At 42.7% G+C, this 26,949-nt stretch overlaps 1 protein-coding gene across 6 annotated transcripts; it reads right to left on the bottom strand.

The window, feature by feature from the left end:
• Positions 1-168: 168 nt before the first annotated feature.
• Positions 169-26,949, bottom strand: LOC120020212 (DDB1- and CUL4-associated factor 8-like). Of its 6 annotated transcripts, none has more exons than XM_038963728.1 (13): positions 26,706-26,949; positions 24,050-24,120; positions 8,219-8,308; positions 7,391-8,028; positions 7,085-7,225; positions 6,175-6,269; positions 5,897-6,007; positions 5,640-5,770; positions 5,406-5,513; positions 5,001-5,131; positions 4,698-4,817; positions 2,409-2,525; positions 169-2,303 (listed from the first exon to the last, which is right to left on the bottom strand). In XM_038963728.1, exons 2-13 carry the CDS (start codon positions 24,084-24,086, stop codon positions 2,196-2,198), a joined length of 1,827 nt encoding a protein of 608 aa, XP_038819656.1. In that variant the 5' UTR covers positions 24,087-24,120; positions 26,706-26,949; the 3' UTR covers positions 169-2,195. The 6 variants fall into 6 exon arrangements, with proteins under 6 accessions (XP_038819656.1, XP_038819658.1, XP_038819657.1 ...); XM_038963730.1 differs by having other exon boundaries at positions 24,071-24,120; XM_038963729.1 differs by having other exon boundaries at positions 24,050-24,101.

Here is a 26,949-nt window from a genome sequence, read left to right as displayed (position 1 = left end):
TGTTGCTATGGTTTCTGATCAGGCTATATGTCAAGCTCTCTTTCTGGAAACAGGAAATTCTGAGTTTGCTCAAATTCTGGTTTGACAGATCTCGCTAACTCACTAATCTGGCTTTCTGGAATACCCCTCTGATGCCTGAAACAACCAATGTCAAAATAACACAAGGGACACGGTCTTCTGTTTATTGCACAAATCGTACATGTTTCCAACTGCACCAGTAGAACACAATATTAGGCAGCAGTGGAATAAATCATTGATCAAAAGCCTAAAAGATGCATTCAAGAACAAAGAAAAATAGGTCAAGATCTTGAAGGGAGAAAATTGAAAATGAAAAGGAACCAAACTCAATTCACTGTTCAACTGAATCCTGCCGATATAGGCTAATGTAACAATTGGGAAGGTAATTTACAAAAGAAAAAACAAATTACGTCATCTTTGTCTCTTCATTTTAAAAGTACTTTGTCCTCATATATAATATAAACCTCTGCATCAATACCAATCAAATATTTTGACAAATTATTTCTAAAGTCAAACAATTTGCTAAAGATGATTTCTTTACAGTTTTAATATATGTACATATCAATTGATCTAACTTCTATAATTCTCATACAAAATGAGAAAAAAGCTGGACTTTATCGCTGCCACAAAAAAAATAAAAAAATGGCAAGCAGATCAATCCTCCCTTCTTCTGTCCCCCTGGCCTGAATGCTATAACACAGACCCAGAGGCCTGAATGGGCAGATGGGCCCAGATATAGAGAATGGCTTCTGAAAGCCCACACAGGTCAAAAAGAGAGCCAAACAGCAGTCTCTACATCTGATCTCCAGAGCCTGATCAAACCTCGTTCCTTCTTTATGGAGTCTGATTCCTGGCAGAGGCTGACGGCTGGCATGAGCCGTGGATGTAGGTAGCAGGACCCGAGGCTTAGGGCCTCATCATCAGGGTTCCTCAAACAGAAAAGTGAGAAACCTTTTGGATGTATATACTGTATGCATTATGCAATGAGACCATCCAGGTGGTCCTCAGTAGCCCTCCAGCTCACCGTCTCAGCTAAATGTACTCTCAACGGAAGAGAGGATGGCTTAGGGAGGGAGGGGCTGAGGTCAGGGTGCTCGTCCAGGAGTGTAAAGGAGGAGAAGGATGGGGGAGGTTAAGTTGGTGGAAGCAGAGGGAATCTTTCTTTCTCCTTGCTCCAGCCGGAGCTCTGTTTCAGACATTCCTGCTAAGTGCAAATCCCAAACTAAACAACTAGAGTTAAATGTACTCTCAGAGGAAGAGAGTACACCTTGACGTCACCGAGGTTGTTCCGGGGGCCAATGTAGCCAATGTTTCATAACATTGCATGGTTGGCCGCCAAACGCACACTTTGTCTAAGAAACTCACACCATATATCCCTGATTAAAGTGCACTCAGTAGCGTGGGAGGGGGGTGGGGGTTGGGCTGAGGGAGACGAAAAGCAACACAGCAGAGTGGAAGGGAAGAAGTCACCTGGTATAAGCCATCTGGAGGCTAAACTGATTGGCCCCGTGCTGATGTTCTGAAGCTAACTTCGAGAAGAAGAGGGTGTAGAAAGTGTAAGGGGCTCGGGTTTCAAATCTATGGAGTGAATCACATTTGGGGGATGATCAGAGGTTAGAAGGTGTATTTCCCATCCCTCCATTTCTGCCATCACCAACATAAAAGTATGAGGGAGAGAGGTTGTTAAGGAGAGTGGGGTAAATGTGTGCTCTGACATTTAGCAGATTGTGAAATGTGTGTGTTGTTGAAGTGGTTATGTTCTTAGGGGCTTGGCAGAGCACATGTATGGGTGTACGAGTCCAAGTGGTTGTCTAGGGATGTGAGCATTCATCAGCCAACCTCTAATACAGATCAGAACAAAATCAGGGTTGAGACTATTTGCATCAGCAGACTGTATGAACAAAACTGTCTATAATTCACTCCCTGTCGGATAAGAAATTCGATTTTGTGTCTTGGTTTATACTAGTCACCCTCCCTACCCCTCAGCTGTGTGTATGTACTTATGTCTGCCTGCCTGTGTGTGTGTGTGTGTGTGTGTGTGTGTGTGTGTATGTGAATACCTTTACTGTTACTTATGGTCTCTCAGTGTTCATGTGTGTCGATAGTGCCTGCCTATGTGGATAAATTCTAGGACAATAAAGAGTGTGTGTGTGTGTACTCTCGCATGTCTCTTTGGCTCAAGAGGACATGCACTGGACGTGGTCTGGCCCTCCGTCCTCTTCATCAGAGGAATCTGGAGAGCTCCACGATTCATCAGTGTCTCCCTCTGCACCCTCGCGACGTGTCTGGAAAAGAAAAGGGAGGGAGAGGGAGAGAGCGGGGGGTGTACTGATTTGATTACTGGAATAGAGATTACACATGGTGGGTGGGTTGTGGTGTGTTCGACTTACCCTCTGGGGCCGTCTGTTTCTCATGTGCCTCATGAGGAACCACAGGAGCTGTGTGTCGTACTGGTCTCCATGGCGAACACTGTCCTCATCACGCTCACGCTTGTTCTTCCTCATCACCTGAACAACCACAACAACAGTCACATCAAAACTAACAGCTTTGGTATGCAGTATTCAAATCAAACGTTTTCACATGCGCCGAGTACAACAAGTGTAGACTTTACCGTGAAATACTTACTTACAAGCCCTTAACCAACAGTGCAGTTCAAAAGGAGTTAAGAAATTATTTACCAAATAAAGTAAAAAGTAATAAAAAAGTAACACAATAAGAATAACGAAGCTATATACAGGGGGCACCAGTACCGAGTCAGTGTGCGGGGGGTAGAGATTACCTCAACTAGTCTGTACATGTAGGTGGGGGCGAAGTGACTACGCATAGATAACAAACAGCGAGTAGCAGCAGTGTACGAAAGGGAGGGGGGGGGGTCAATGTAAATGGTATGGTTGCGATTTTATTAATTGTTCAGGGGGTAGAAGCTGTTGAGCCTTTTGGTCCTAGACTTGGCACTACGGTACCGCTTGCTGTGCGGTAGCTGAGAAAACAGTCAATGACTTGGGTGACTGGAGTCTGACAGTTATGGGCTTTCCTCTGACACCGCCTATTATATAGGTCTTGAATGGCAGGAAGCTTGGCCCTAGTGATGTACTGGGCCGTTCGTACTACCCTCTGTAGCGCCTTATGGTCAGATGCCGAGCAGTTGCCATACCATGCTGTGAGGCAACCATTCAGGATGCTCTCGATGGTGCAGCTGTAGAACCTTTTGAGGATCTGGGGACCCACGCCAAATCTTTTCAGTCTCCTGAGGGGGAAAACGTTTAGTCATGCCCTCTTCACGACTGTCTTGGTATGTTTGTATGTTCTTATAAGCGTGCGGATTAGTCTCCCGCTCCTTGAAAGTGGCAGCTCTAGCCTTTAGCTTGATGTGGATGTTGCCAGTAATCCATGGCTTCTGGTTGGGATATGTACATACAGTCACTGTGGGGACGACATTGTCGATGCACTTATTGATGAAGCCGATGACTGAGGTGGTAACTCCTCAATGCAATTGGATAAATCCTGGAACATTTTCCAGTCTGTGCTAGCAAAACAGTCCTGTAGTGTAGCATCTGACCACTTCTGTATTGAGCGAGACACTGATACTTCCTGCTTTAGTGTTTGCTTGTAAGCAGGAATCAGGAGGATAGAATTATGGTCAGATTTGCCAAATGGAGGGCGGGGGAGAGGTTTGTATGCATCTCTGTGCGTGGAGGAAAGATGGTCTAGAATTTTTTTTTCTCTGGTTGCACATGTGACATGCTGGTAAAAATGTTGTAAAACTGATTTAAGTTTGTCTGCATTAAAGTCCCCGGCCACCAGGAGAGCCGCTCCGCTTCTGGGTGAGCATTTTCTTCTTTGCTTATTGCCTAGTTCTTTGCTTATTGCCTGGTTGAGAGCGGTCTTAGTGCCAGCTTCGTTCTGTGGTGGTAAATAGACGTCTACGAATAATATAGATGAGAACTCTTGGTAGATAGTATGGTCTACAACTTATCATAAGGTACTCTACCTCATACCTCGAGACTTCATTAATAGTAGACATCGCGCACCCGCTGTTATTGACACACCACCACCCCTCGTCTTACCAGAGGTAGCGTCTCTGTTCTGCTGGTGTATGGAAAATCCTGCTTGCTCTATATTGTCCGTATCGTCGTTCAGCCACGTCTTGGTGAAACATAAGATGTTACAGTTTTTAATGTCCCGTTGGTAGGATAATCTTAAATCGTAGGTCATCAATTTTATTTTCCAATGATTGCACGTTAGCAAGACGAATGGAAGGCATTGGGAGTTTACTCGCTCGTCTCCGGATTCTCAGAAGGATCCCCGATCTGCGGCCTCTTTTCCGGCGTCTTTTCTTCACGCAAAAGGCGTGGATCTGGGCCTGTTCCAGTGAAAGCAGGATATCCTTCTCGTCGGACTCGTTAAAGGAAAAAGTTTCTTCCAGTCCGCAGTGAGTAATCGCTTTTCTGATGTCCAGAAGTTCTTTTTCGGTCAAGAGACGGTAGCAGCAACATTATGTACACAATAAGTAAAAAAATAAGTTACACAAAACAAAAATAACAAAATAGCACAATTGGTTGGGAGAATGTAAAACGTCAGCCATGTTCTTCGGCGCCATTAAGCCTGTATGTCGTGGGAATGTTTGGGATATTGGTGATATGTTGTGGTTTGTGTGAATAGAATGGTATGAACCGTACGTCTTTGAGGCCCTTGAGCCCTGTGAGATTCTCGGCAGTGGGGGACCACAGTTTAACGTCATGATCCAGACCACTGGTGGCCAGACCTGGGAGGTGAGGGTGGGGCTCCAGGCAGTTGACCTGGGAACAGAGGATGAGACAAAGCGTGAAGTGACAGATTGAGATGAATGAGTGAAACTTTGAAACTGATACTGTACAATTTTGTTTGAGAGTATTGCTTGCGCTCGCCAGCTTCTTCAAGCACTGAGGCCCTTTTTATCATCAGACAGCTTCCCACCCACCATCCCTCCTTTCCTCTCTCACCACTCCTCCTCGGTCTCCCTCCATGAACTGGACAATGCGAGCGGAGACCTTGTCCCACAGGTAGATGTGTCCACAGTCACTGCCACTGATCACAAACTCACTGCTAGGGCCGTAGAAGTTCACCCCTTTCACTGTGAAATGGAGAAATAGAGAGGTCCAGCGGTTAGAGCGTTGGGCCAGTAAGCAAAAGGTCGCTGGTGCGAATACCTGAGCCGACAAGGTGAAAGGTCCATCAATGTGCCCTAGAGCAAGGCATTTAAATCTAATTTGCGCCAGGGGCGCCGTACTACAATGGCTGACCTGTAAAAATAACACATTTAACTGCACCTATCCGGTGTATGTGCTGTTTTCTTTACTTATAATTGACTAGTTCATAATCATTCCTTCCCCTTTTTCCCCCAGTACCTGTAGCGTTATTGCGATGGCCCTTGTATCTCCTGCGGTAGTCTGCACCGTCACTGTGGCTGGAGTCAAACAAGTAGATATCCTCATCGTTGTAACTAGTGAGGAGCTCTGAACAGACAGACCGAGAGAGACATGGTCACTGATGGGGAGAACAGACATGAGAACAGTCATAACAGCAAGAGCCAGAGGACCTCAGACTTGTGAATAAAAATGTGTTTGAGTCATGTGCTGTACCTGTGCCATCATGACTGTACACTAAGCAGGTAATGTTAGTTTTGGACTCGCTGGATACCAGGTGAGATGGACAGAACTTCTTCAGTACGCCATTATTTTCATTCTCATTAATCTTCCTCTGGTCATAGATCCTAAAAAGGTTGAAGTTGAGGAGAGGTAAGAGAGAGAACATAGTAAGAATGTGCAGAATCCAAGAGAATGCACTTTGCACTTCCTCTGCTTTACGATACACCTATAAAAAGGGATTTGAGTCTCACCTAACATACTGATCTCTCCCACCCACAGCAAAGTGGTGTGTGTTGACAGGGTTCACAAATATGGTGTACAACCCCACTTTCTTATCCCCCTCCTTCACCACCACCAGTTTACTGAGAGAAAAGGAAAAGAGTAAAACAAAGTGGGTAAAGGGTTAAACGGCTGTTATGTTATACATTGGGCCTGGAGTTATTCCTGGTCTGGTCACATGGTCAGGGAAAACAAATGACCTTAGTACAGTAATGTCCAGGTGATCTTGCAGTAAGGCATTCTCACTCACTTGGCAGGCCGGTCGAGGCGCAGGTCGATGGCAAACACTATGGCGTCCTCCCCAGCCGACAGGAAGGAGCAGGGAGAGTCTGGCTCCAGGGCCAGCTGACACACAGACAGAACAAACACAACACACTTAAATCATCTCAGGTCTCAGCTTAAAAAGGCTTAGAACTACTGCATCTCAAATGACAACCAGTTCCCCACATTGTGCCCTACTTTTGACCAAAGCTGACAAACACTGAGTGTACAAAACATTAAGAATACCTGCTCTTTCCATGACAGATTGACCAGGTGAATCCAGGTGAAAGCTATGATCCCTTATTGGTGTCACTTGTTAAATCAATCAGTATAGTCGAAGGGAGGAGACAGGTTATTAAAGAAGGATTTTTAAGCCTTGAAACAATTGAGAAATTGATTGTGTATGCGTGCCATTCAGAGGGTGAATGGGCAAGACAAAAGATGTGCCTTTGAACAAGGTATGGTAGTAGGTGCCAGGCGCACCAGGTTTGTGTCAAGAACTGCAACGCTGCTGGGGTTTTCGCGCTCAACAGTTTCCCGTGTGTATCAAGAATGTTCCACCACCCAAAGGACATCCAGCCAACTTGACACAACTGTGGAAAACATTGGAGTCAACATGGGCCAGCATCACTGTGGAATGCTTTTGATACCTTTAGAGTCCATGTCCTGACGAATTGAGGCTGTTCTGAGGGCAAGGGGGGGGCGCAACACTATATTAGAAAGGTGTTCTTAGTAATGTTTAATATACTCCTTGTAGGGTTCTGGTCGAAAATTATGTAATATATGGAGAATAGGGTTTCATTTGAGCCGCAGACCGAAGTCTGGCTTCTTGGACAAATGTTTAAACTCATTATCACGAATACAACCACACTCCTGAGGTATACACATGGTTTCCATACCTTGTGTGCTGCCCCTTTATGCTGAGCCACTCTCTTGGTGTTCTTGCAGCGCTGAGTGGCAGAGAGCTCAGCCACTCTGATCTGACCATCCCGGGCACACATGGCCAGGGTGGAGTCTCCACTGTGTGGCAGGAACTTTGCCTGGGGAGGAAGAAAGGTACATTTCAACATCTCTCAAAAGACCACATTTATAGCTTACCTTTCTCATTTTACAATGGCTTGTTAAATGGTTGTCTGTCAACACCAGAAATGTTGCCCTTTTCTACAATCCCATCCTACCCTAGCCTGATTGTCCTCTCCCCTAACCTGAAAGACGTTACTCTTATGCCCGCTGTCAAACTCGAGCTCAGCACGGCGACGTGCCCAGTCCCACACTACCACCCGCAGGTCATCACTGCCGGAGGCCAGGCGTGTGCCTGAGGGGTTGAAGTGCAGGGTGTTCACACAGCCAGTGTGTCTCTCCAGGCGCCCCTGGAGCTCCAGCCTCTGGACCAAGCCTCGTGCACCACACACACGCCTCACAAACTGGTGCGAGCCCCGGCCAATCTCCCTCGACTTCAGGGAGGGCACCGCCCGCCATGACGGCCCGCTGAGGTCACGCAGCTCCGCCCCCAACCACGCGTCCATGGCCTGCTCATCCTCTTCCTCCTCTTGATCTTCCTCCTCTTCCTCATCATCGTCATCCTCGTCAGAGCTGGAGGAGTGGTGGGTGGTGCCACCACTTGGGCGGTTCCTCTTTCTGGCGGCCCGCTTTCCTGCATCCCTCTCATTCACTCTCTCTCTTCTACCTCCCTCGCTCTCTCGCTCCCCTTCCTCGGTCAGGGAGTAGAGGCCACTGCCGTCCATGCTATCTGTGTCCTCCTCCTCCTCCTCTCCAGGCACCCTTGCAACCTTAGCATCTGGCATTAGCTTGTCCTTAGCCTCGTCTCCTGCCTCTCTGGGAGCTAAGGGAAGCATTTGGACAAGAGAGCAAGTTGTCACACATTGAGTAAAAAGAGTTACTGTCAAGAAGTGTTGAGGAAACTCATCCATTGTAAAACAAATATTAAGTGTATAATGTCAAAGTCATGGTGTCCTGTGTCGTGGCTAGATGTTGAACTATGACAGCTATTTGCTATAGTCCTCTTCTACTACCTGCTTGAGAGCCAGAGTGGCCCTCTGTGGCTGCAGAAGCATCTCCCTCCCCTCGCTGGTCTTCTCCTGGATCTGGCTCCTCAGACCCATCTGAAAAACAAACATACAGAGATGCCCACATTAGTTTTACATAGCAGGTTCTGGTGGAGTTTGTATTTCCAGTCGGCCAAAAGCAGAACATGGAGTAGCCAGCCAAATAGAAAAAGTAGCCAGCAAGGGAATTCCGGGCTTGGGCCAGAGGATGTGAATGGAGTGGAGCGGCTGTCTGCCGTCTCTTTCGCTCCGGTACTGCTCAGCCACGAGCTCTGGGCATGCTCTGCACAGCATTTTTCATTTCCTTCATCATTGTTCTTTTAAATTAGGCCTATTCTGTTGTATTTATTTAAAAAAATAGTTTAGCAGTTTCAAAGTTGTCTATCAACTGTCAGATGGAAATCGCCACAGAGCCAGTTACAACTGAAGTATCTGATAATCAATAGAGTAGAGAAAAAGCTATTTGTTTTTTAACACAGCGGCCGCATCTCACCAGGTAGGTCCTTGTTTAATAGCCTACGACATGATGTTGAAATGTTGAAGCTTCTTACGATAGCCTACTTCAAAACCAAATGGTACATAGTCACAAAAGTAGATGGGGCGTTTGTTAAATTATCTTTTCAAGCAAAAAAATGAATGGAGCTAATTTGGAGCTGCATTTTTCTTTCCTGCTGAGCTATTTTTTGGGAAGCGGGAAAGGACGTTGAGGGCCGGAGAGGTGAGCAAAAACCACTCCAGGATTTCCAACAATTCCTCTGCTCTCATATTCTGGCTCAGGTGTCCGGGGGGCATGCCCCCACAATAAACTGCAGATTGAACTTTATTTTGGTAGCCTCTGGTACATTATAATGCCTTGATTCCATCTGAAACACACAGCTATTGAATACTTTAACTTTAACTCCCAAATTGGTAAAATGAGTCGTGGTATTGAGTAGAAAGATGACTTTGCAATTAAAATGACTGAACATTTATGAATTCAGTGTGTTAGTTGTTTTGGATAACATCTAGGCCTATACTGAACTAAAATATAAACGCAACATGCAACAATTTCAACGATTTTACTGAGTTACAGTTCATATAAGGAAATCAGTCAATTGAAATAAATTCATTAGAACCTAATCTATGGATTTCACATGGCTGCACAGGGACGCATCCATGGATGGGCCAGGGAGGGCATAGGGCCCACCCACTTGGGAGCCAGGCCCACCCGCTGGGGAGCTAGGACATCACCAGCTGTCCTGGTGGCTGGTCTCAGACGATCCCGCAGGTGAAGAAGCCGGATGTGGAGGTCCTGGGCTGGCGTGCTTACACGTGGTCTGCGGTTGTGAGGCTGGTTGGACATAGTGCCAAATTCTCTAAAATTACATTGGAGGCGGCTTATGGTAGAGAAAGGAACATTCAATTCTCTAACAACAGCTCTGGTTGATGTTCCTGTAGTCAGCATGCCAATTGCGCACTCCTTCAACTTGAGACACCTGTGGCATTGTGTTGTGTGACAAATCTGCACATATGAGTGGCCTTTTATTGTCCCCAGCACAAGGTGCACCTGTGTAATGATCAAGCTGTTTAATCAGCTTCTAGATAATCCATCCACCTGACAGGTGTGGCATATCTTGGCAAAGGAGAAATGCTCACTTACAGGGATGTAAACAAATGTGTGCATATGGAACATTTCTGCTATCTTTTATTTCAGGTCATGAACGATGGGGCCAACACTTTACATGTTGCGTTTATATTTTTGTTCAGTATATATGATCAGGACTATTTTCTAAGTAAGACAGATGTAATGTTAAAAAAATGTGATTCAAGTCATATTTACAGTTGGTAGGGTTTTAGACCGGTCAATCAATCACTGTGGGTGGAAGGTGGTAGATTAGTAATCTAGTCAGAAAAACAAATCTAGTCTACCCTTTCAATTGTATTTATTGTGGCAAAGACTAAATCTAGATTACTCTTTCAATTTAGTTTATTGTGGCATAAACCTAAGAAAAAAGGCTGTGTTCTGTCAACTAAACGTGGATTCCCTGTTGAGAAACAATATAGAATTGCAGGAAAATGGTTTGTGCACCCCCACTTTTACACAAAGTCAGGCACCCATGAATAGACCTACAGGTAGGATTGAAGAATGAGGCAGTTGTTAAACATGGGCTTTGCTACACCGAAAGAAGCAGTTGACTACTCCATTGTCAACATTTTACTCAAATCAGTAGGCCTAGAGTAGCCAGCCAAATAAAAACTACAGGGTTCTACATATCTGTGCTGAAGGAGCTCTATTTTGGTGGCCTCTAGTAAACAGCGAAATTACTAAATACTGTCCTGTGAGGATCTGAAAGGGTCAGATCAGACAGTAGCCAGACCCTCTCTCACCCACAGAAAGTGGAGGGAGCTGGTGGGGGGGGGGGGTCGACACCTCACGCCCTGTTGTAAATCAAGGAGAGAACATCCCTCTCCAAATTTCACAGAGGAATGTGCTTGGTCTACACAGAGGTTTCCCGCCGAAACTCTAACACGAATACTGCAAAAATATTCCTAACAGAGAACGTGGGGAATGGTCAGTAGTGAGCTATACAGTGGTTCCTCCTTTAAAAGTTGTGTCATACTGCAGCACACCTTGCAGGCTGCTGCAGCATTCTATGGCACGTTATTTCATTGTCAGACATTTTTTATGTTAATGCAAGTTAGTGCTAGTTTGACCACCAGAGGGCATCTTTGAGAAGCATTTGATAGTCTCCAATATTGGCATTACTAGAGAATTTAAAACCTTTTTGTAATAACATAGTACATGGGATTGATTTTAATAAATTTGGATTAATAAATTTGATTAATATTATGGTGTTTCTATTTAGAGAAAAACGAAACCCTCAAGGTTTCTGTTAGGATGGAATGGAAAATATGGCACTGTACAACACGACGGTCGGGAGTAGGCTACAGCATAAGAGGATTGGAGGATTCTAAATTGTTTGCCTTCATTAGACAACTTTGTCACAATATTTCTGTAAATCAGTGATATTTATTCACATAGTAATTTGTTATGAATCCATAACTAAAATCAACATCTGCATATTGAAAGAGTATTTTTATCATTATTTGATTGAAAGCATAAAGATGTTGATGAAGAAATACAGTACTGTACAGTATATGCTTTTATATTTGGATAATAAAGCATTGAAAGCATTTTGAAGATAAGCCACCTGCATTTGTTTATTAGGCTACTGTGCAGTGTGACAAGTAATCATAGTAAACAAGCTTGTCTCAGAGCAGTGCGAAACGGTGCTGAAATAGACATCCACAGCTGGAAGGAATATATATATAAAAAATGATATTTTGGAGATTATTTCATTTTAAAAAAGTGAGCAATTGTAATCTGAATAAAGGCCAAAATAATATTTATAAAGGTCATAATGCCCTCCCAGAAAGGCTCTATGAAGTCACAATGTCCATTCCAATGGAAGACACAGGGGTTTCAATACCTTGGGATATTCATAACACCAGATCTGAATAGCCGTTTCAAGGAGAATTTTCTTCCACTCCTGGATCGAATCAAGAACGATCTCCAAACCTGGATCTCCCTCCCAGTTAGCTTAGTAGGAAGAATTAATGTCATCCGTATGAACATCCTTCCTAGACTGAACTATTTATTTCAGATGCTCCCATGCTATCTCCCAGCTTCCTTTTTCAAAACAACTAACCAAAGCATCACCAAATTTATATGGGGCAATAAAAAAAACCTAGGATCAAGTTCTCCACTCTATCAAAACCTGAATCTAAGGGTGGTCTTGCCCTTCCCTCCCTTCAATTGTACTACTGGTCTGCCCAAATCCGCAACATGCTAACATGGATCACAAACAGACAAGAGTCAATGTGGATTCAGATAGAAGCCCAATCCTGTGGTTCATTGCCACTAAGCTCAATTATATTCATTAATAACTTTAGTGAAGTGGACAACATAGCCAAAACCTTTGTGATTTACAGCACCCTACTAGCGTGGAGGGACTGTAAGATACCTGGGCATTTCCTCCCAAATATGTTCTCACTCGCCTATAGTAGGCAACCCAGACTTGCCAAAAGCCCTGAGGGATGCCAACTTTAATCTTTGGCATACTCTAGGAATCAGGACCTTTTCAGACCTATTTCATCAGAAGACCACTACACTGAAATCCTTTCAAGAGCTCTGCAGTGAATTCAATGTGCCAAGATCCCATTTTTAAAAAATATCTTCAAATTAGACATGTCATTTCCTCATTTACTTCCAAGAGGAGGTTTAGAACTCAGTTGAATGAAGTTGAAACCCTTCTTGTCACAGCACAATCCATTAAAGGCAAAATATCTTATATCTATAGACTCCTTTCTGAGAAAGGAGGCTCCTCCTTTACTCCTTTGAAAATAATCTGGGAAAAGGACCTTGGTCTGACTATCAGTGATGAGTTATGTGCGGAGGTTTGCAACAGTGTATACTGCTCCTCTACTAATGTAAAAATGAAAGAATCTAATTACGAATTTTTGTACAAATTTTATTACACTCCCTTGAGACTCCATAGAATGAAAAGAGACATTTCTCCTAACTGTAAAAGATGAACCTCTGAAAGTGGAACCTATATGCATGTATTTTGGAGCTGTAGAGAGATTGCCAGATTTTGGCAATCTATACATACTGCTGCACAGAAAATACTAGATGTACAGTTTGATATGACCCCGTGTATCTATCTTCTTAATGCCCAGCAGGACTTTGTTCTTGATCCTGACAGAGAAAATTTGCTTATGACCATTACATACTTTGCTAAGAAATGTATTCTTCTATTGTGGGCCTCTAATACCTCTCCTACATTTAAAATGTGGATTGACCAGATTGTTGACTTTCTCCCTCTTGAAAAGCTTACTTATGACCTCCGCAAGAGACAGCCCAAGTTTGATAGACTCTGGCCTCCACTACTCAACTATATTTCAAATTGGACAGAGTGAATGGGGTGATTAGGGAGATGAGCAGATGCATGTTGTGTAAGGTGTTGTAAAATCTAAAAACAAATTATTTGCTCGTTGTCTCAGCTAAAGCTGGAAATAGCTAATAAGAACCTTGATAGTGCTGCTGCAAGTCCTATATTTTAAATGTTGTAATAATTATTCTTTGTGTGTATGTATATATATATATATATAACTTTTTTTTTAAATTATTATTATTATTTTTTTTCTTTAAGTCTGTCACATCTGTGAATGTGGAATGTGTTTTGTTGGTTGATTGAAAAAAAAGAAAACTTTAAACTTTAAATTGAAAAAAAAAAAAATGCCTCAAATATCCGGAGAAATTGCAGAGAGCCACGTCAAATAACATAAATACTCATCATAAACTTTGATGAAAGATACATGTTTTACATAGAATTAAAGATACCCTTGTTCTTAATGCAACCACTGTGTCAGATTTCAAAAAGCTTTACGGCAAAAGCGCAATATTCAATAATCTGAGAACAGCGTTAAGCAACAAAAGGAAGCCATACAGTTACCCGCCAAATTGTGCAGTCAACAAAACTCATAAATAGCATTCTAAATCTACACTTACCTTTGCTGATCTTCGTCGGAATGCACTCCCAGGACTCCCACAAGAAATTTTTGTTTTGTTCGGTAATGCCCATCATTTATGTCCAAATATCTATTTTTGTTAGCGTGTTTGGTAAATAAATCCAAAGTTAGGAAGCGCGTTCACTAAAAGCAGACGAAATGTCAAAAAGTTCCGTAACAGTCAGTAGAAACATGTCAAACGATGTATTGAATCAATCTTTAGGATGTTTTTAACATAAATCTTCAATAACGTTCCAACCGGAGAATTACATTGACTTCAGATGTGCAATGGAACAGAGCTCCCTCATGTGAACGCGCATGGTCAGAGCATGGTCAGCTCATGGCAGACCTGACTCATTCCCGTCTCCGTCGACCCCACTTCACAGTAGAGGCATCAGACAAGGTTCTACAGACTGTTGACATCTAGTGGAAGCCGTAGGAAGTGCAAACTGATCCATATCCCACTGTATTCGATAGGCGATGAGTTAAAAATCGACCAACTTCAGATTTCCCACTTCCTGTTTGGATTTCTTCTCAGGTTTTTGCCTGCCATATGTGTTGTTATACTCACAGACATCATTCAAACAGTTTTAGAAACTTCAGAGTGTTTTCTATCCAATACTAATAATAAGCATATATTAGCAACTGGGACTGAGGAGCAGGCAGTTTACTCTGGGCACCTTTCATCCAAGCTACTCAATACTGCCCATGCAGCCATAAGAAGTTAAAGACTCCAATTGATAAAGTGTTTTTAGCTACGATCGGCCCCAACACCAATTAATAAATTTGGGCAAAGTCGGGCTTCCCGGGTGGCGCAGTGGTCTAAGGCACTGCATCGCAGTGCTAGCTGTGCCACCAGAGATTCTTGGTTCGAGCCCAGGCTCTGCCGTAGCCGGCCGCGACCGGGAGGTCCATGGGGCGACGCACAATTGGCCCAGCGTTGTCCGGGTTAGGGAGGGTTTGGCCGGCAGGGATATCCTTGTTTCATCGCGCACTAGCGAGTCCTGTGGCGGGCCGGGCATGCTGACCAGGTCGCCAGGTGTACGGTGTTTCCTCCGACACATTGGTACAGATGGCTTCCGGGTTGGATGTGCGTTGTGTCAAGAAGCAGTGCGGCTAGGTTGGGTTGTGTTTTGGAGGACGCATGGCTCTCGACTTTCGCCTCTCCCGAGTCCGTACAGGAGTTGCAGCGATGAGACGAGACTGTAACTACTACCAATTGGATACCACGAAATTGGGGAGAAAAAAAAGAAAAGAATTGTGGCAAAGTCGATAGCGTGCTGGACTTCGGGCTATAAACTTTGCACAGTAAGTAGCCACGCCCCGAGTAAGGTCAGAGAGCGTGTTAGCCTGACAAAACCGTCCCTTTCGACCAGATTGCATAAAAGGATTGTTCAAGATATTAACATTTAGACCAGAGAGGCGTGTAGCTGCAGCTCACATCCAAAGTGGTTCCAACTCTGAATATCAACACGAGGTGGAGGCGAGTAGCTCATTGTTTGACTGTTATAATATGTTGACTGTTTTATGGATGTGATAGGCAAAGACCTTTAAAGAGTTACCAGCTCCCGAATTTAACTCTAAAGAACTGCTCTCGTGGTGCCCCAAATTCCTAATGAGTTCATTGTTACATGATTAATTTAAAATTGGGTAACAATTAAACATAGTTGATTAGATAAATAACAGTCATCAGATTAATGAAAGTAAAGTCACGACAATACTTTATAGAGTTTACCTCCCATATTGGAAAATGTAGATGTGGTATTGTGTAGAAAGACATCACTTTACAATTTAAATTACTGAACAATGTATGAATTCAGTGTTTTGTTAGTTGTTTTGGATATGGTCTAGGTCTATATGATCAGGACAATTTTCTAATTAAGAGAACATTAAATCGGTCTTCTCTTGAGATTAAAGGCCCAGTGCAATCAAAAACTAGATTTCCTGTGTTTATATACATTTCCACACTTAGGTTGGAATAATACTGTGAAAATAATGATAATGCCCTTTTAGTGTAAGAGCTGTTTGAAAAGGCTGCCTGAAATGTTAGCCTGTTTTGGTGGGATGGAGTTTTGGCCTGCCTGGTGGCATCACCATCATGATTTGATATAAACAGATGCATTGGACCTTATGTCATTTACCGTTTTATTGCTACAATGTTTGTTCTTCAAATTATGCATTTAATTAAAGATAAGAAATTAAATAAATAGCCCACATTATCTTGAAAAATAAATTAATAGGTCAAATTGAAAAGTCTTAAGGCTGTCCTGACAAAAAAAAAAATCTTGGTCAACCATAAGTCCTCTGTTCAATTGGTCGACATTTTTAAAAGTATATTTTTCCATATAGACACACCCTATGTGTTTTAATAGAATCAACTATAGACATTGAGCTTGTCTGATGCTTAAAGCTTACGGTTTGATGAAATCAATAAGACAAAAGCCTCACAAGGGCGCTAGAGATCTAGATAACCAGAATTTAAAAAAAAACTTAACCAGACCCAACCATTCTCCTCTCGCTTCTGCTGGCTTTCGCCGGTTCTGCCATTACTCTGCTGAAGTAGCCGGTAATACGCTACACGAGTAAGGTAGTCGGCAACCTTTCGCATGTTGAAAGCCAATTTATCCTACCATTTCTACTGATCTGCGTGCCATTTATGGTTTTCATATGCACATTTGTGAAAGTTTCATTTAACTTATAACATCTTCATATCTCAATCATTGTCATGTGGTTAATAAAAATTATATCCAAATCTAAATGAAAACCTAAAAAGTAACTTCTATTACCATTGCCAACGATGTAAAAATAGCCTACATAAATAAAAACATTGCAGCCTGTAGGTAGAAAATATCCTGATAAAAATAAATATCCTATTAATGACATTGGCAACACATGACCTGTCTGCAACGAACTTGAAACATTGTATCAACAATTGTGTCCAGCCCCGAAGTTTGCGCTAGCGAACTTGCAACATCGTATAAAACATGCTGGGCCCTCAGTTATTTCCCTGCCAGTGAGCTCGGGACAGACACAGCTATAGGCTATTTGCGCAAGGGATAAGAAGCAGCGCTCGACTTGGGCAGGTGCTCACCGGAGCGGAGTACAGGTGTCAGTACAGAAAATCTCCCCCCTGCCAGAATTCTCCCCCCCTTCGAATTCTTCATTGCTGCGACTTGCTTGCTAGTTGAGATTTCTGCTCTTCACCCCGCTGTCAGTTTAGCCTACATTTCACTGATCTTAGTACCAGAAAGCATTTTTGTCTGCAGTTTTCGGTTTGGCTATTTGTTGGAAGTGTATATGGCGGTTCTAGCTTGTATGGCGCCCTGGGCGAACCCACCCTTCAGCGCCCGCCCCCGGCAAGATGCCGCCCTGGGCGACTGCCCATGTACCTAAATCCACTACTGATTTGTATTAGTCTATAAATAAATATCTTTGCCAAAATTCATCATCTCTCCCATGTCTTATTCGACTAGTATTTTTGAAAGTGTAAGGACAATAATAATTCAGCCATAGCTGTTCTGAAATGTTTATTACTTGCCAACATTTTACTACCTCTATGTTTAATATAACACACATACATGAATTATTCATTGTGGTTGCCTACCCTGACGTGAAGTATGTTCTATAGAAAGTACTTGACTCGGATGTGTGCCACAGAAAGTATTTGACAAAATTAAGGAAATTTGAGAGGGGGGGGGGGGGGGGGGGACATTTTTGGCACAACACTGGCACCTCAAATGTTCTACTGTGCTCCTGTTCCTCTAATAGAATATCAGCTCAAAGGTATTGTGGAGCTCCGCCCCCTAAATATAAACAGTACCAGCACCCAAAATGAGTACCGGAACCTATTTCAGTCCAAGTCAAGCACTGATAAGCAGTAATCAGGTAGGCCTATTTTACGAAGTTTCCACTGGATCAGTGCATGACATTTTTCGCTTTCACGCCGACTGGCTATCGAAAGGGAGAGAGCTGGAAAGATTTTTCAGGTAGCCTATAGGCCTACTTCTATGTGTGTGCGTTCTTACTCATCATTGACAGGAGCGCTCCAAACAAAAGACAATGACTAAATTGCCAAAACTCATGAATGGAATGAAATTAAACAAAACTTGGTGTTTCACAAGTATAGCATAGGTTGTGTACTCTGCAAACAATATGTTCACTCAGACAATGAGAAAACTGGAATAATAATATTGAATGCATTAAAATAATTACCATAACCAAAGGAAAAACATTGTAGGTTAGAAATTATAGGAATTAACGGTAAATGTACTACAGGTGATCTACGTAATGGGGAATTGACATACACTAACAATCAAACGCAAACAATTCACACAATGAAGTTATGAAACAATGAATGTGCACAAATTGGCGGAAGAGAGCACATTCTGGAGAGAGAAGGGCTTCGTGCATCTGGGTGCATGGTCAATCCGACGTCTGCATTGGCCATGCAGCATTTACGGTGATATGGCCTCAATAGAATTCAGGGCATTCATAAACGCTGGAAAAAAAGAAACGTCCCTTTTTCAGGACCCTATCTTTCAAAGATAATTCGTAAAAATCCAAATTTCTTCACAGACCTTCACTGTAAAGGGTTTAAACACGTTTCCCATGCTTGTTCAATGAACCATAAACAATTAATGAACATGCACCTGTGGAACCGTCGTTAAGACACTAACAGCTTACAGACGGTAGGCAATTAAGGTCACAGTTATGAAAACTTAGGACACTAAAGAGGCCTTTCTACTGACTCTGAAAAACACCAAAAGAAAGATGCCCAAGGTCCCTGCTCATCTGAGTGAACATGCCTTAGGCATGGAGGCATGAGGTCTGCAGATGTGGCCAGGGCAATAAATTAGAATTTCCGTACTGTGAGACGCCTAAGACAGCGCTACAGGGAGGCAGGACGGACAGCTGATCATCCTCGCAGTGGCAGACCACGTTTAACAACACCTGCACAGGATCGGTACATCCAAACATCACACCTGTGGGACAGGTACAGGATGGCAACAACAACTGCCCGAGTTACACCAGGAACTCTCTCCATCAGTGCTCAGACTGTCCGCAATAGGCTCAGAGAGGCTAGACTGAGGGCTTGTAGGCCTGTTGTAAGGCAGGTCCTCACCAGACATCACCGGAAACAACGTCATCTATGGGCACAAACCCACCGCCGCTGGACCAGACAGGACTGGTAAAAAGTGCTCTTCACCGACGAGTCGCGGTTTTGTCTCACCAGGGGTGATGGTCGGATTCGAGTTTATCGTCGACGGAATGAGCCCAACACTGAGGCCTGTACTCTAGAGCGGGATCGATTTGGAGGTGGAGGGTCTGTCATGGTCTGGGGCGGTGTGTCACAGCATCATCGGACTGAGCTTGTTGTCATTGCAGGCAATCTCAACACTGTGCATTACAGGGAAGACATCCTCCTCCCTCATGTGGTACCCTTCCTGCAGGCTCATCCTGACATGACCATCCAGCATGACAATGCCACCAGCCACACTGCTCTTTCTGTGCGTGATTTCCTGCAAGACAGGAATGTCAGTGTTCTGCCATGGCCAACAAAGAGCCCGGATCTCAATCCCATTGAGCACGTCTGGGACCTGTTGGATCAGAGGGTGAGGGCTAGGGCCATCCCTACTTGGTAAAAGACCAAGTCCATATTATGGCAAGAACAGCTCAAATAAGCAAAGAGAAACAACAGTCAATCATTACTTTAAGACATGAAAGTCAGACAATCCGGAACTTTGAAAGTTTCTTCATGTGCAGTCGCAAAAACCATCAAGCGCTATGATGAAACTGCAACTCAGATTGCAACCCAAATAAATGCTTCAGAGTTCAAGTAACAGACACATCTCAACATCAGAGGAGACTGCGTGAATCAGGCCTTCATGGTTAAATTGCTGCAAAGAAACCACTACTAAAAGGACACCAATAAGAAGAGACTTCCTTGGGCCAAGAAACACGAGCAATGGACATTAGACTGGTTGAAATCTGTCCTTTGGTCTGATGAGTCCAAATTTGAGATTTTTGGTTCCAACCGCCATGTCTTTGTGAGACGCAGAATAGGTGAACGATTGATCTCCACGTGTGGTTCCCACCGTAAAGCATGGAGGAGGTGTGATGGTGTGGGGGTGCTTTGCTGGTGACACTGTCAGTGATTTATTTAGAATTAACCAGCATGGCTACCAGAACATTCTGCAGTGATACACCATCCCATCTGGTTTGCATTTAGTGGGACTATCATTTGTTTTTCAACAGGACAATGACCCAAAACAAACCTCCAGGCTGTGTAACATGCTGACCAGATCGGACACGTCGCGTGCGCGAGCGTTGCAAAATAAATTTTGAAATCCATGTTATTCAATTATTGCACCCACACTGCTCGTGCGTGCCAACGAGCGTCTGCGTTGCCATGGGCTAAAATAGAAGTCATTCCTATTTCTGACGCAGATCGCGCTGCAAGTCCTGCCTCTCCCATCTCCTCATTGGTTTATAGAAGCAGGTACCCACATGCCATCTCCTCATTGGTTATACCCACGTGGGTGATTGAAAGACGAACTGTTTTGCCGGTCGTCGCAGTAATACTATGAAAATTTAGATGCTAATCACCATATAAGTTTAAAGATGAAAAAGCCTGGAAGGAGGAGATGACTAGAAATGATTCGGTTGACCGTTTTATGTGTGGATTAATTGTCGGAGTAGAGGACCTAGTGCATTTCAGGTAAAATAACAACTCAATGTTTATATCCCAGGACAAATTAGCTAGCAACAGCAAGCTAGCTAAATAGGACAAATTAGCTAGCTAAATTGCCATACATGTTTAATGCTTTTCGACCTGTCCCCAAATTAATGTAATTGGTTCAGAGTTTGTTTTGATATTTTAACCTGCGTGTCGTGATCGCATTTGGTGTAGGAGGACAAAATAAATGTATGCACGATGGCGCAGGCGCGCAGCCGGTTTGGGTTCTGTGTAAGGGCTATTTGACCAAGAAGGAGTGTGATGGAGTGCTGCATCAGATGACCTGGCCTCCACAATCACCCGACCTCAACCCAATTGAGATGGTTTGGGATGAGTTGGACCAATGAGTGAAGGAAAAGCAGCCAACAAGTGCTCAGCATAATGTGGGAGCTTCTTCAAGACTGTTGTAAAAGCATTCCAGGTGACTACCTCATGAAGCTGGTTGAGAAAATGCCATGTGTACAAAGCTGTCATCAAGGCAAATGGTGGCTACTTTGAAGAATCTAAAATATATTTTGTTTAACACTTTTTTGGTTACTACATGATTCCATGTGTCATTTCATAGTTTTGATGTCTTTATTATTCTACAATGTAGAAAATAGTACAACTAAAACACATCAGGAGACTTTTGAGGTCTTAGAAAAATCTTGGGAATTTAGATTTTTGGGTGTAGTTACCCTTTAATTCAAGTGCACATCTAGCAAGAGGCTGTTGTTTAGCTGTGTTTTTGTAGAGCACATGTGATAGTCGAGTTTGCTACACTGGGTTGATTAAAATAATCATGATATCATTCTGCCAGGTAAGCAAAGATTACTTTGTAGTTAACATTTAACAGAGGGATTTTGGGAAAGCCTTTTCATCTACCAGAAGACTGTTTTCATTAGCATCAACGCTAACGGCTACAAAAAGTGGTAGACACTGCACACACAGACAGGGGCATTCTCATTGCCTCTTCAGGAAGTTGCAGGAAATACGAATTACTGATGCATTCTTTTCAAGTCTTATGATGAACTTGGGCAAAGTAATTATTTTTCAAAATATTTAGTTGATGCACTACTAAGGTCAATGCATTTTTGAATATTGTTGGATTCCGTGAGCATCCTAATTATTATATTTGAAACTGAATGAGGCTCTCCACTACCTATTGATCCTGCAGTGAGGATTAGCCATCTTCATCGAATGTTTTCATAATTTATCTACAGATAAATCACCAAAAGCCTTGGCCTCACTTTAGCGTCACTGTCTGGCAAGCACCGAAATCTTAGGAAAGTTAATATTTTGGTTTGCGTGTCCCGATGGGTTAGCATGGACATATAACCACGTTGCATGATTTATGAATGGCAAAGGGATATAGGAGATCGACTTTTAGTCAGTTGAACACTTTTTATAAACTAGTCAACACTTGCTCTTCAGTTGTCAATCAAACATTACATTACAAGGGACGTTCAAATTCACTCGCATCATGCTCTCCTCTCTCCCACCGTATACACAAATTGTACCCGGAGGCGGGACACACGGCAGACTGCTCTTCCGTGTGATCGCTCGCTTTGTGACTGACGTGCCTAACCTATCAATATATCGCTAGAAGATGCTTATCTAGGAGGAGAGGGCTCGACGGACTAGCAATTGAAACTTTTATATGAAAAGTGGCCTTGTTAATATCAAGTGGAAAAAGTAGCCGGCTGAAAATGAGTCTGTAAGTGGCTGATTAACCGACGGCCGGCGCTAATGAAAAACACTGAATGAGGCTGTCTCTCCACTACCTATGGTTCCTGCAGTGAGGATTCAACATCTTCATCACATTTTTTCATAACTTATCTGCAGATAATTGCCAAAAAGCAGTAGTAGCCTACCAGTATGCAAATTAAGGAGCCAAATGAACGGCCTTCTCACTGATGCAATTCGGGTTCGTTCTGTTGACCTAAACATTTTTTATTTTTTTTAAAGAGCCATTCGTTCGCGAACAACCCATTACTAGGCTACACTGACGAGTCACTTTAAAGGTCACTGGCAAGTCTCGACACGGGCTTCGAGTCCTAGGAAAATACAAACAAGATATTTTGTTTACTTGTCCTGATGTGATACCATGGTCATGAATACATTGTATGATTTATGAATAGCAAAGGGATTTAAGAGATTGACTTTATTCAGTCAGTTCGACACATTTTATAAACGAGTCAACACAAGCTGTTTGGTCATCAAAGCACAGTAAATAGCCTATGCGCCCCGACTCAGTAGAAGGCTATATGAATCTGCAACAAAACAATAATTAAGTGGATTTCAACTCATCGTTACCACTTTGTTACGTTCCCCAGTTTCTGTGTTGTATTTGAGTGTGTGTGTTTCAGGAGATGGCTTCCTGGAAGCCTCCCCAACCAGCTGATTGGTCGACCCCAGGCTAATTGATGATTGGAGCTGACTCCGCCCCCTCGTCAAGAAGCAGCTGACTCTAATCACCATTGCCACCTGAAGATATAAAGCCAGTGTTCTGTTCAGGAGATCATGAGAAATGATTGGAGGTTAGAGGGAGATTGAATATTTTGGAGAAAAGATTAGAGGGAGATTGAATGTTTTGGAGAAATCATTAGAAAGAGTTCTGTGTTTGTTGCTTTGTCAAAGCTTCTTTAGTGGCCTGAGTTAGTTTACTCAGTTTTGTTGTAAAGTGTTTGTGAAATTGTTAATAATTATTCTGTTTCATTTGTTCCCAGGGGGGAAGGGGAAGGCACTTAGGGAGTGCTTAGGCAAGAGGCCCGAGGGCATACATATACCCGTAGTATATTCAATGTCTAGGCACACTAGGTAAGACCTGGGCGGACCACCCCCTGTATTTTGGTTAGGGCACCAGGTGGTGCTAAGTTAGGTAAGTTAAGTGGGTAGGCAGGTTAGATAGGAGGGGGAGCTTTGATATTTACTTTCTTTCCTTTGGTTCCGTCCAGCTCCTTTTCCCCATATTACCGTGTAGGAAATAAATCCTAGTAACGGTAAATTCTGCCTTTGTCGTCCTTTCTCGCACCTACGGTCCATACCTCTTTCGCTTCGCGGAGAGTTGAGTTGCAGCAGGGAGTTGCGTTCCCTCTTCATAGAGGCGTGCGTAACACACTTACATTACATGGGACGTGTAAATTCACTCACAGGAGACTCATGCTCTCCCTGTGTGAAAATACATTTGACTACAGCCAACCACAGCGTACGAAAATAACACGGGTACCGAGAGGCGGGACAGACAGCAGACTGACAAACCAGCAGTGTTTCCCTGTCGTCGCTCGCTTTGTGACTGACAGGCGCCTGTTCTATCGATAGATCGGTAAAATATCTATATAGTTTATTCTAGCGGAAGAAGGATATAAAGACTTTTCTGACTGGAAAATTGAAACAATTTTATGAAATGAGGCCTAGTTAAATAATAAAGTGGAAAAAGTAGCCGACTGACAATGATTCTGTTATAGTCTGTTCAGCCGACAGCCAGCGCTTATGGAAAACTATGCAACAGTGAGGCCTGTGTGATCCCTCACCGTTAAGCACACTGGATTTACCATCTGCCTCTGCCATCCTGTTTCTTTCTTCCTGTGGACAGAAGGAGAGCCTGGAATGAACAGAGAGACAGGGTCAAGTGAATTACATTGCTGGCTGCTTTTGAAGACACCTAATTATGTTGATGGTCAATAATTGCAATATGTCCAAACAACTGACTTGACCTTCTAAGTTATAGCAATGTAGCAAGACATCACTCAAGACAGCTAGCCAGTTTAGTCAGCTAGCTAAGGTGACTAATGAACAAATTAAGTTGTATGATTGAAATCTTGCAAACTAGCTAGCTAAACACATCAGCAACTAGGCCTTAAAGGAAAATTCCACCCCAAAACTATTTTGGTATTTGTTTCATTAGTCCATTGTTGATATAGTCCGAAAATGTTTTGCATGTCAGCAATCAGGTTAAGATATATTTGCGTTTCAAAATACAGACAGCAAAATGCATTATACCGGCTGTATTTCCGTACTTTGAAAGTTATTTATCTTGAAGACTTGATTGCTGACATGCAAAACATTTATGGACTATATCAACAATGGACTACTCAAACAAATACCAAAAGATAGATTTAGGGTGGAGTTTTCCTTTAATGAAATCAAGTGTGCACCTATAGACTGGCAGTTAGTTTCATGTGTATCTAATTTTGCAGCCAGTAACTTGGAGTAAGCTAGCTGATTTAACACCACTCCACGGTGAAGGAAGTTTCTGATGAAATTCACCAACGGACTAGAGCAGAGACCAGGCTTTGTGTAATCTAGCTCAGACAACATTGATTCGCCCAAGATCACTACTTAACGCTAACCTTGTACCTATGTTTGTCCTTTGTAGTCTGTGTTAGATGAAATGCATACTTTTTCAATAAACGTTAATAAAAATGGCCCACTGTTTCCTATTTGAGATTAAATTAGCACCTGCACATTTGCAAATGGCATGCAACTACAGAGGACAAACATAGGTACAAGGTTAGCGGTTCATAATTTAAATGTTTTGAAGTATTGATCTGAGGCGAATCATTGTAGTCTGAGCTAGATTCCACAAAGCCTGGTCTCTGCTCCATTTTGTTGGTGGTTCATCAGAAGTTTCCCTCACCATGGAGTGGTTTAGTAAGCTAGGCTGTAATACACAATTAATTGGTATATACAGCCTGGAACTGACTGCAAAATCGTGTACATGTTCCTTACTAGTCAGAATGTTGAATACAATTACGTTTCAATGTACTCTACCGGTTATCTGTGCGGTTTGCCCTTCAGCTGCTCAAAATTTGACACAATATATCCACAAGAAAGTATTGTTTACCCATTTCTATCAACTGGCACATGCACAAAACCATGTAAATACCTGCTGACTTCAGTTAGTATGTATGCATCATGTGCACATGTTTGTTCATGACCAAAGGCACGTGCACTAGGGCTGGGAATTTCCAGGGACCTCACGATATGATATTATCATGATACTATATGTATTGCGATTCTCATGATTATATATGTATAGCGACTCAATATGATTTTTATTGCAATTAGTTCTTTCAAACACATTGCTCACCTTATGTCTGCTGCAGAGGGACAAGAAAGAGCCATGAGAAAATAAGTTTGTCAGTCAATGAAATAAAAGCACTTAAAACAAAATTGGCTCCCTATTTAAAAAGAAGATGGAGAAAAGGCTACGATGATGGTTGGTGCAGGTACAGCCAACTTGAGCAAAATAATACTGCAATATTGTCAAGACGATACATCCTCGAAAAACAATATCCCGATATGTAACTGTATGGATTGTTTTCCCCCCCATCACTAATGTGTACAAGATTGAAGTATATGCACGCAATGCATGCACACTAACAAGGGTGCGTTGAGTTCGCTTGAAAGTTTGCTACGTTGCTAAACGGTTTGTACTGAATGGCACGTTTTCCCAAAACGTTATTGTAGTTTTTGAACGGACAGGCTTTGGCTTGAAGCAATGAGTGACGTTTTAAAAGGGTAGCGGTGCATTTTGAATCTACAACCCAACCCCTCCCCGTTTTTCAACTGCATCGTTTCCATTCATTGAACGTTCTATTACGTTTTAAATGAACTGAACTCTGCCTTTAAGTCAACAGTCGTTTACATGGTTTTGCGCATGTGCCAGGTGATAGAAATGTCAACTTCAGTACTGGCGCTCTAAAAAGTCGGGTAATCATTACTTTCCTGTCAATATTTTGTTTAAAAAAATGTCTCCCATCTGAAGGACTAACACCACGGACAACCGGTAGAGTACGTTAAAATGCAATTTTATAAAACATTCTGGCTTGTAAGGAACATTTATTTACACGATGTTGCAGTCATTAGTTTCAGGCTGTGCATACATACCAATTAATTATGTATTACAGCCTGATTAATCAGACGGAGTAAACTAACTAACAGTAACTGTCAAACTAATCTTAGCTACTTGCTGCAGCAACACTGACATTTAACAAAACAGCTGACAGGCCACCATGTTACTTAAAATTAACCAGAGATAGCTAGCTATCGTGCACGAAGTATTCTGTTGGTTGATTTGAAACGCTAATCTACACATTGTTACATTTAGTTAAATATTGTTCAGGACTTTGACCAATTTCACGGTAGTTAACGTTACATGTAAACATGCTAGCTAGCTAATGTTACCTCTAGTCGTAGGCCCACCGAGGCGTACGTCGTTCAGTCCTAATCTTCGGTGCAGATGTATTGTCTTCAAGCTATTACTTAGCTAGCTATAGCATATTGGATAGAAAATCTTGGAAAAACACACGACATGAGGAATGTGTGTATAAAGAGGCGGTCAAATTAAAGACGACGCGTGTTTGCTCTGTTTATGTTTTGACGTTCAGCTTGTTTTGTTTTTTTATAATTCCTTTTCCGGCGAAGGACT

This window comes from Salvelinus namaycush, chromosome 25 (genome assembly GCF_016432855.1).
Source record: "Salvelinus namaycush isolate Seneca chromosome 25, SaNama_1.0, whole genome shotgun sequence".
NCBI classification, from domain to species: Eukaryota; Metazoa; Chordata; class Actinopteri; order Salmoniformes; family Salmonidae; genus Salvelinus; species Salvelinus namaycush.
This window is presented reverse-complemented; position numbering and strand designations above follow the sequence as displayed.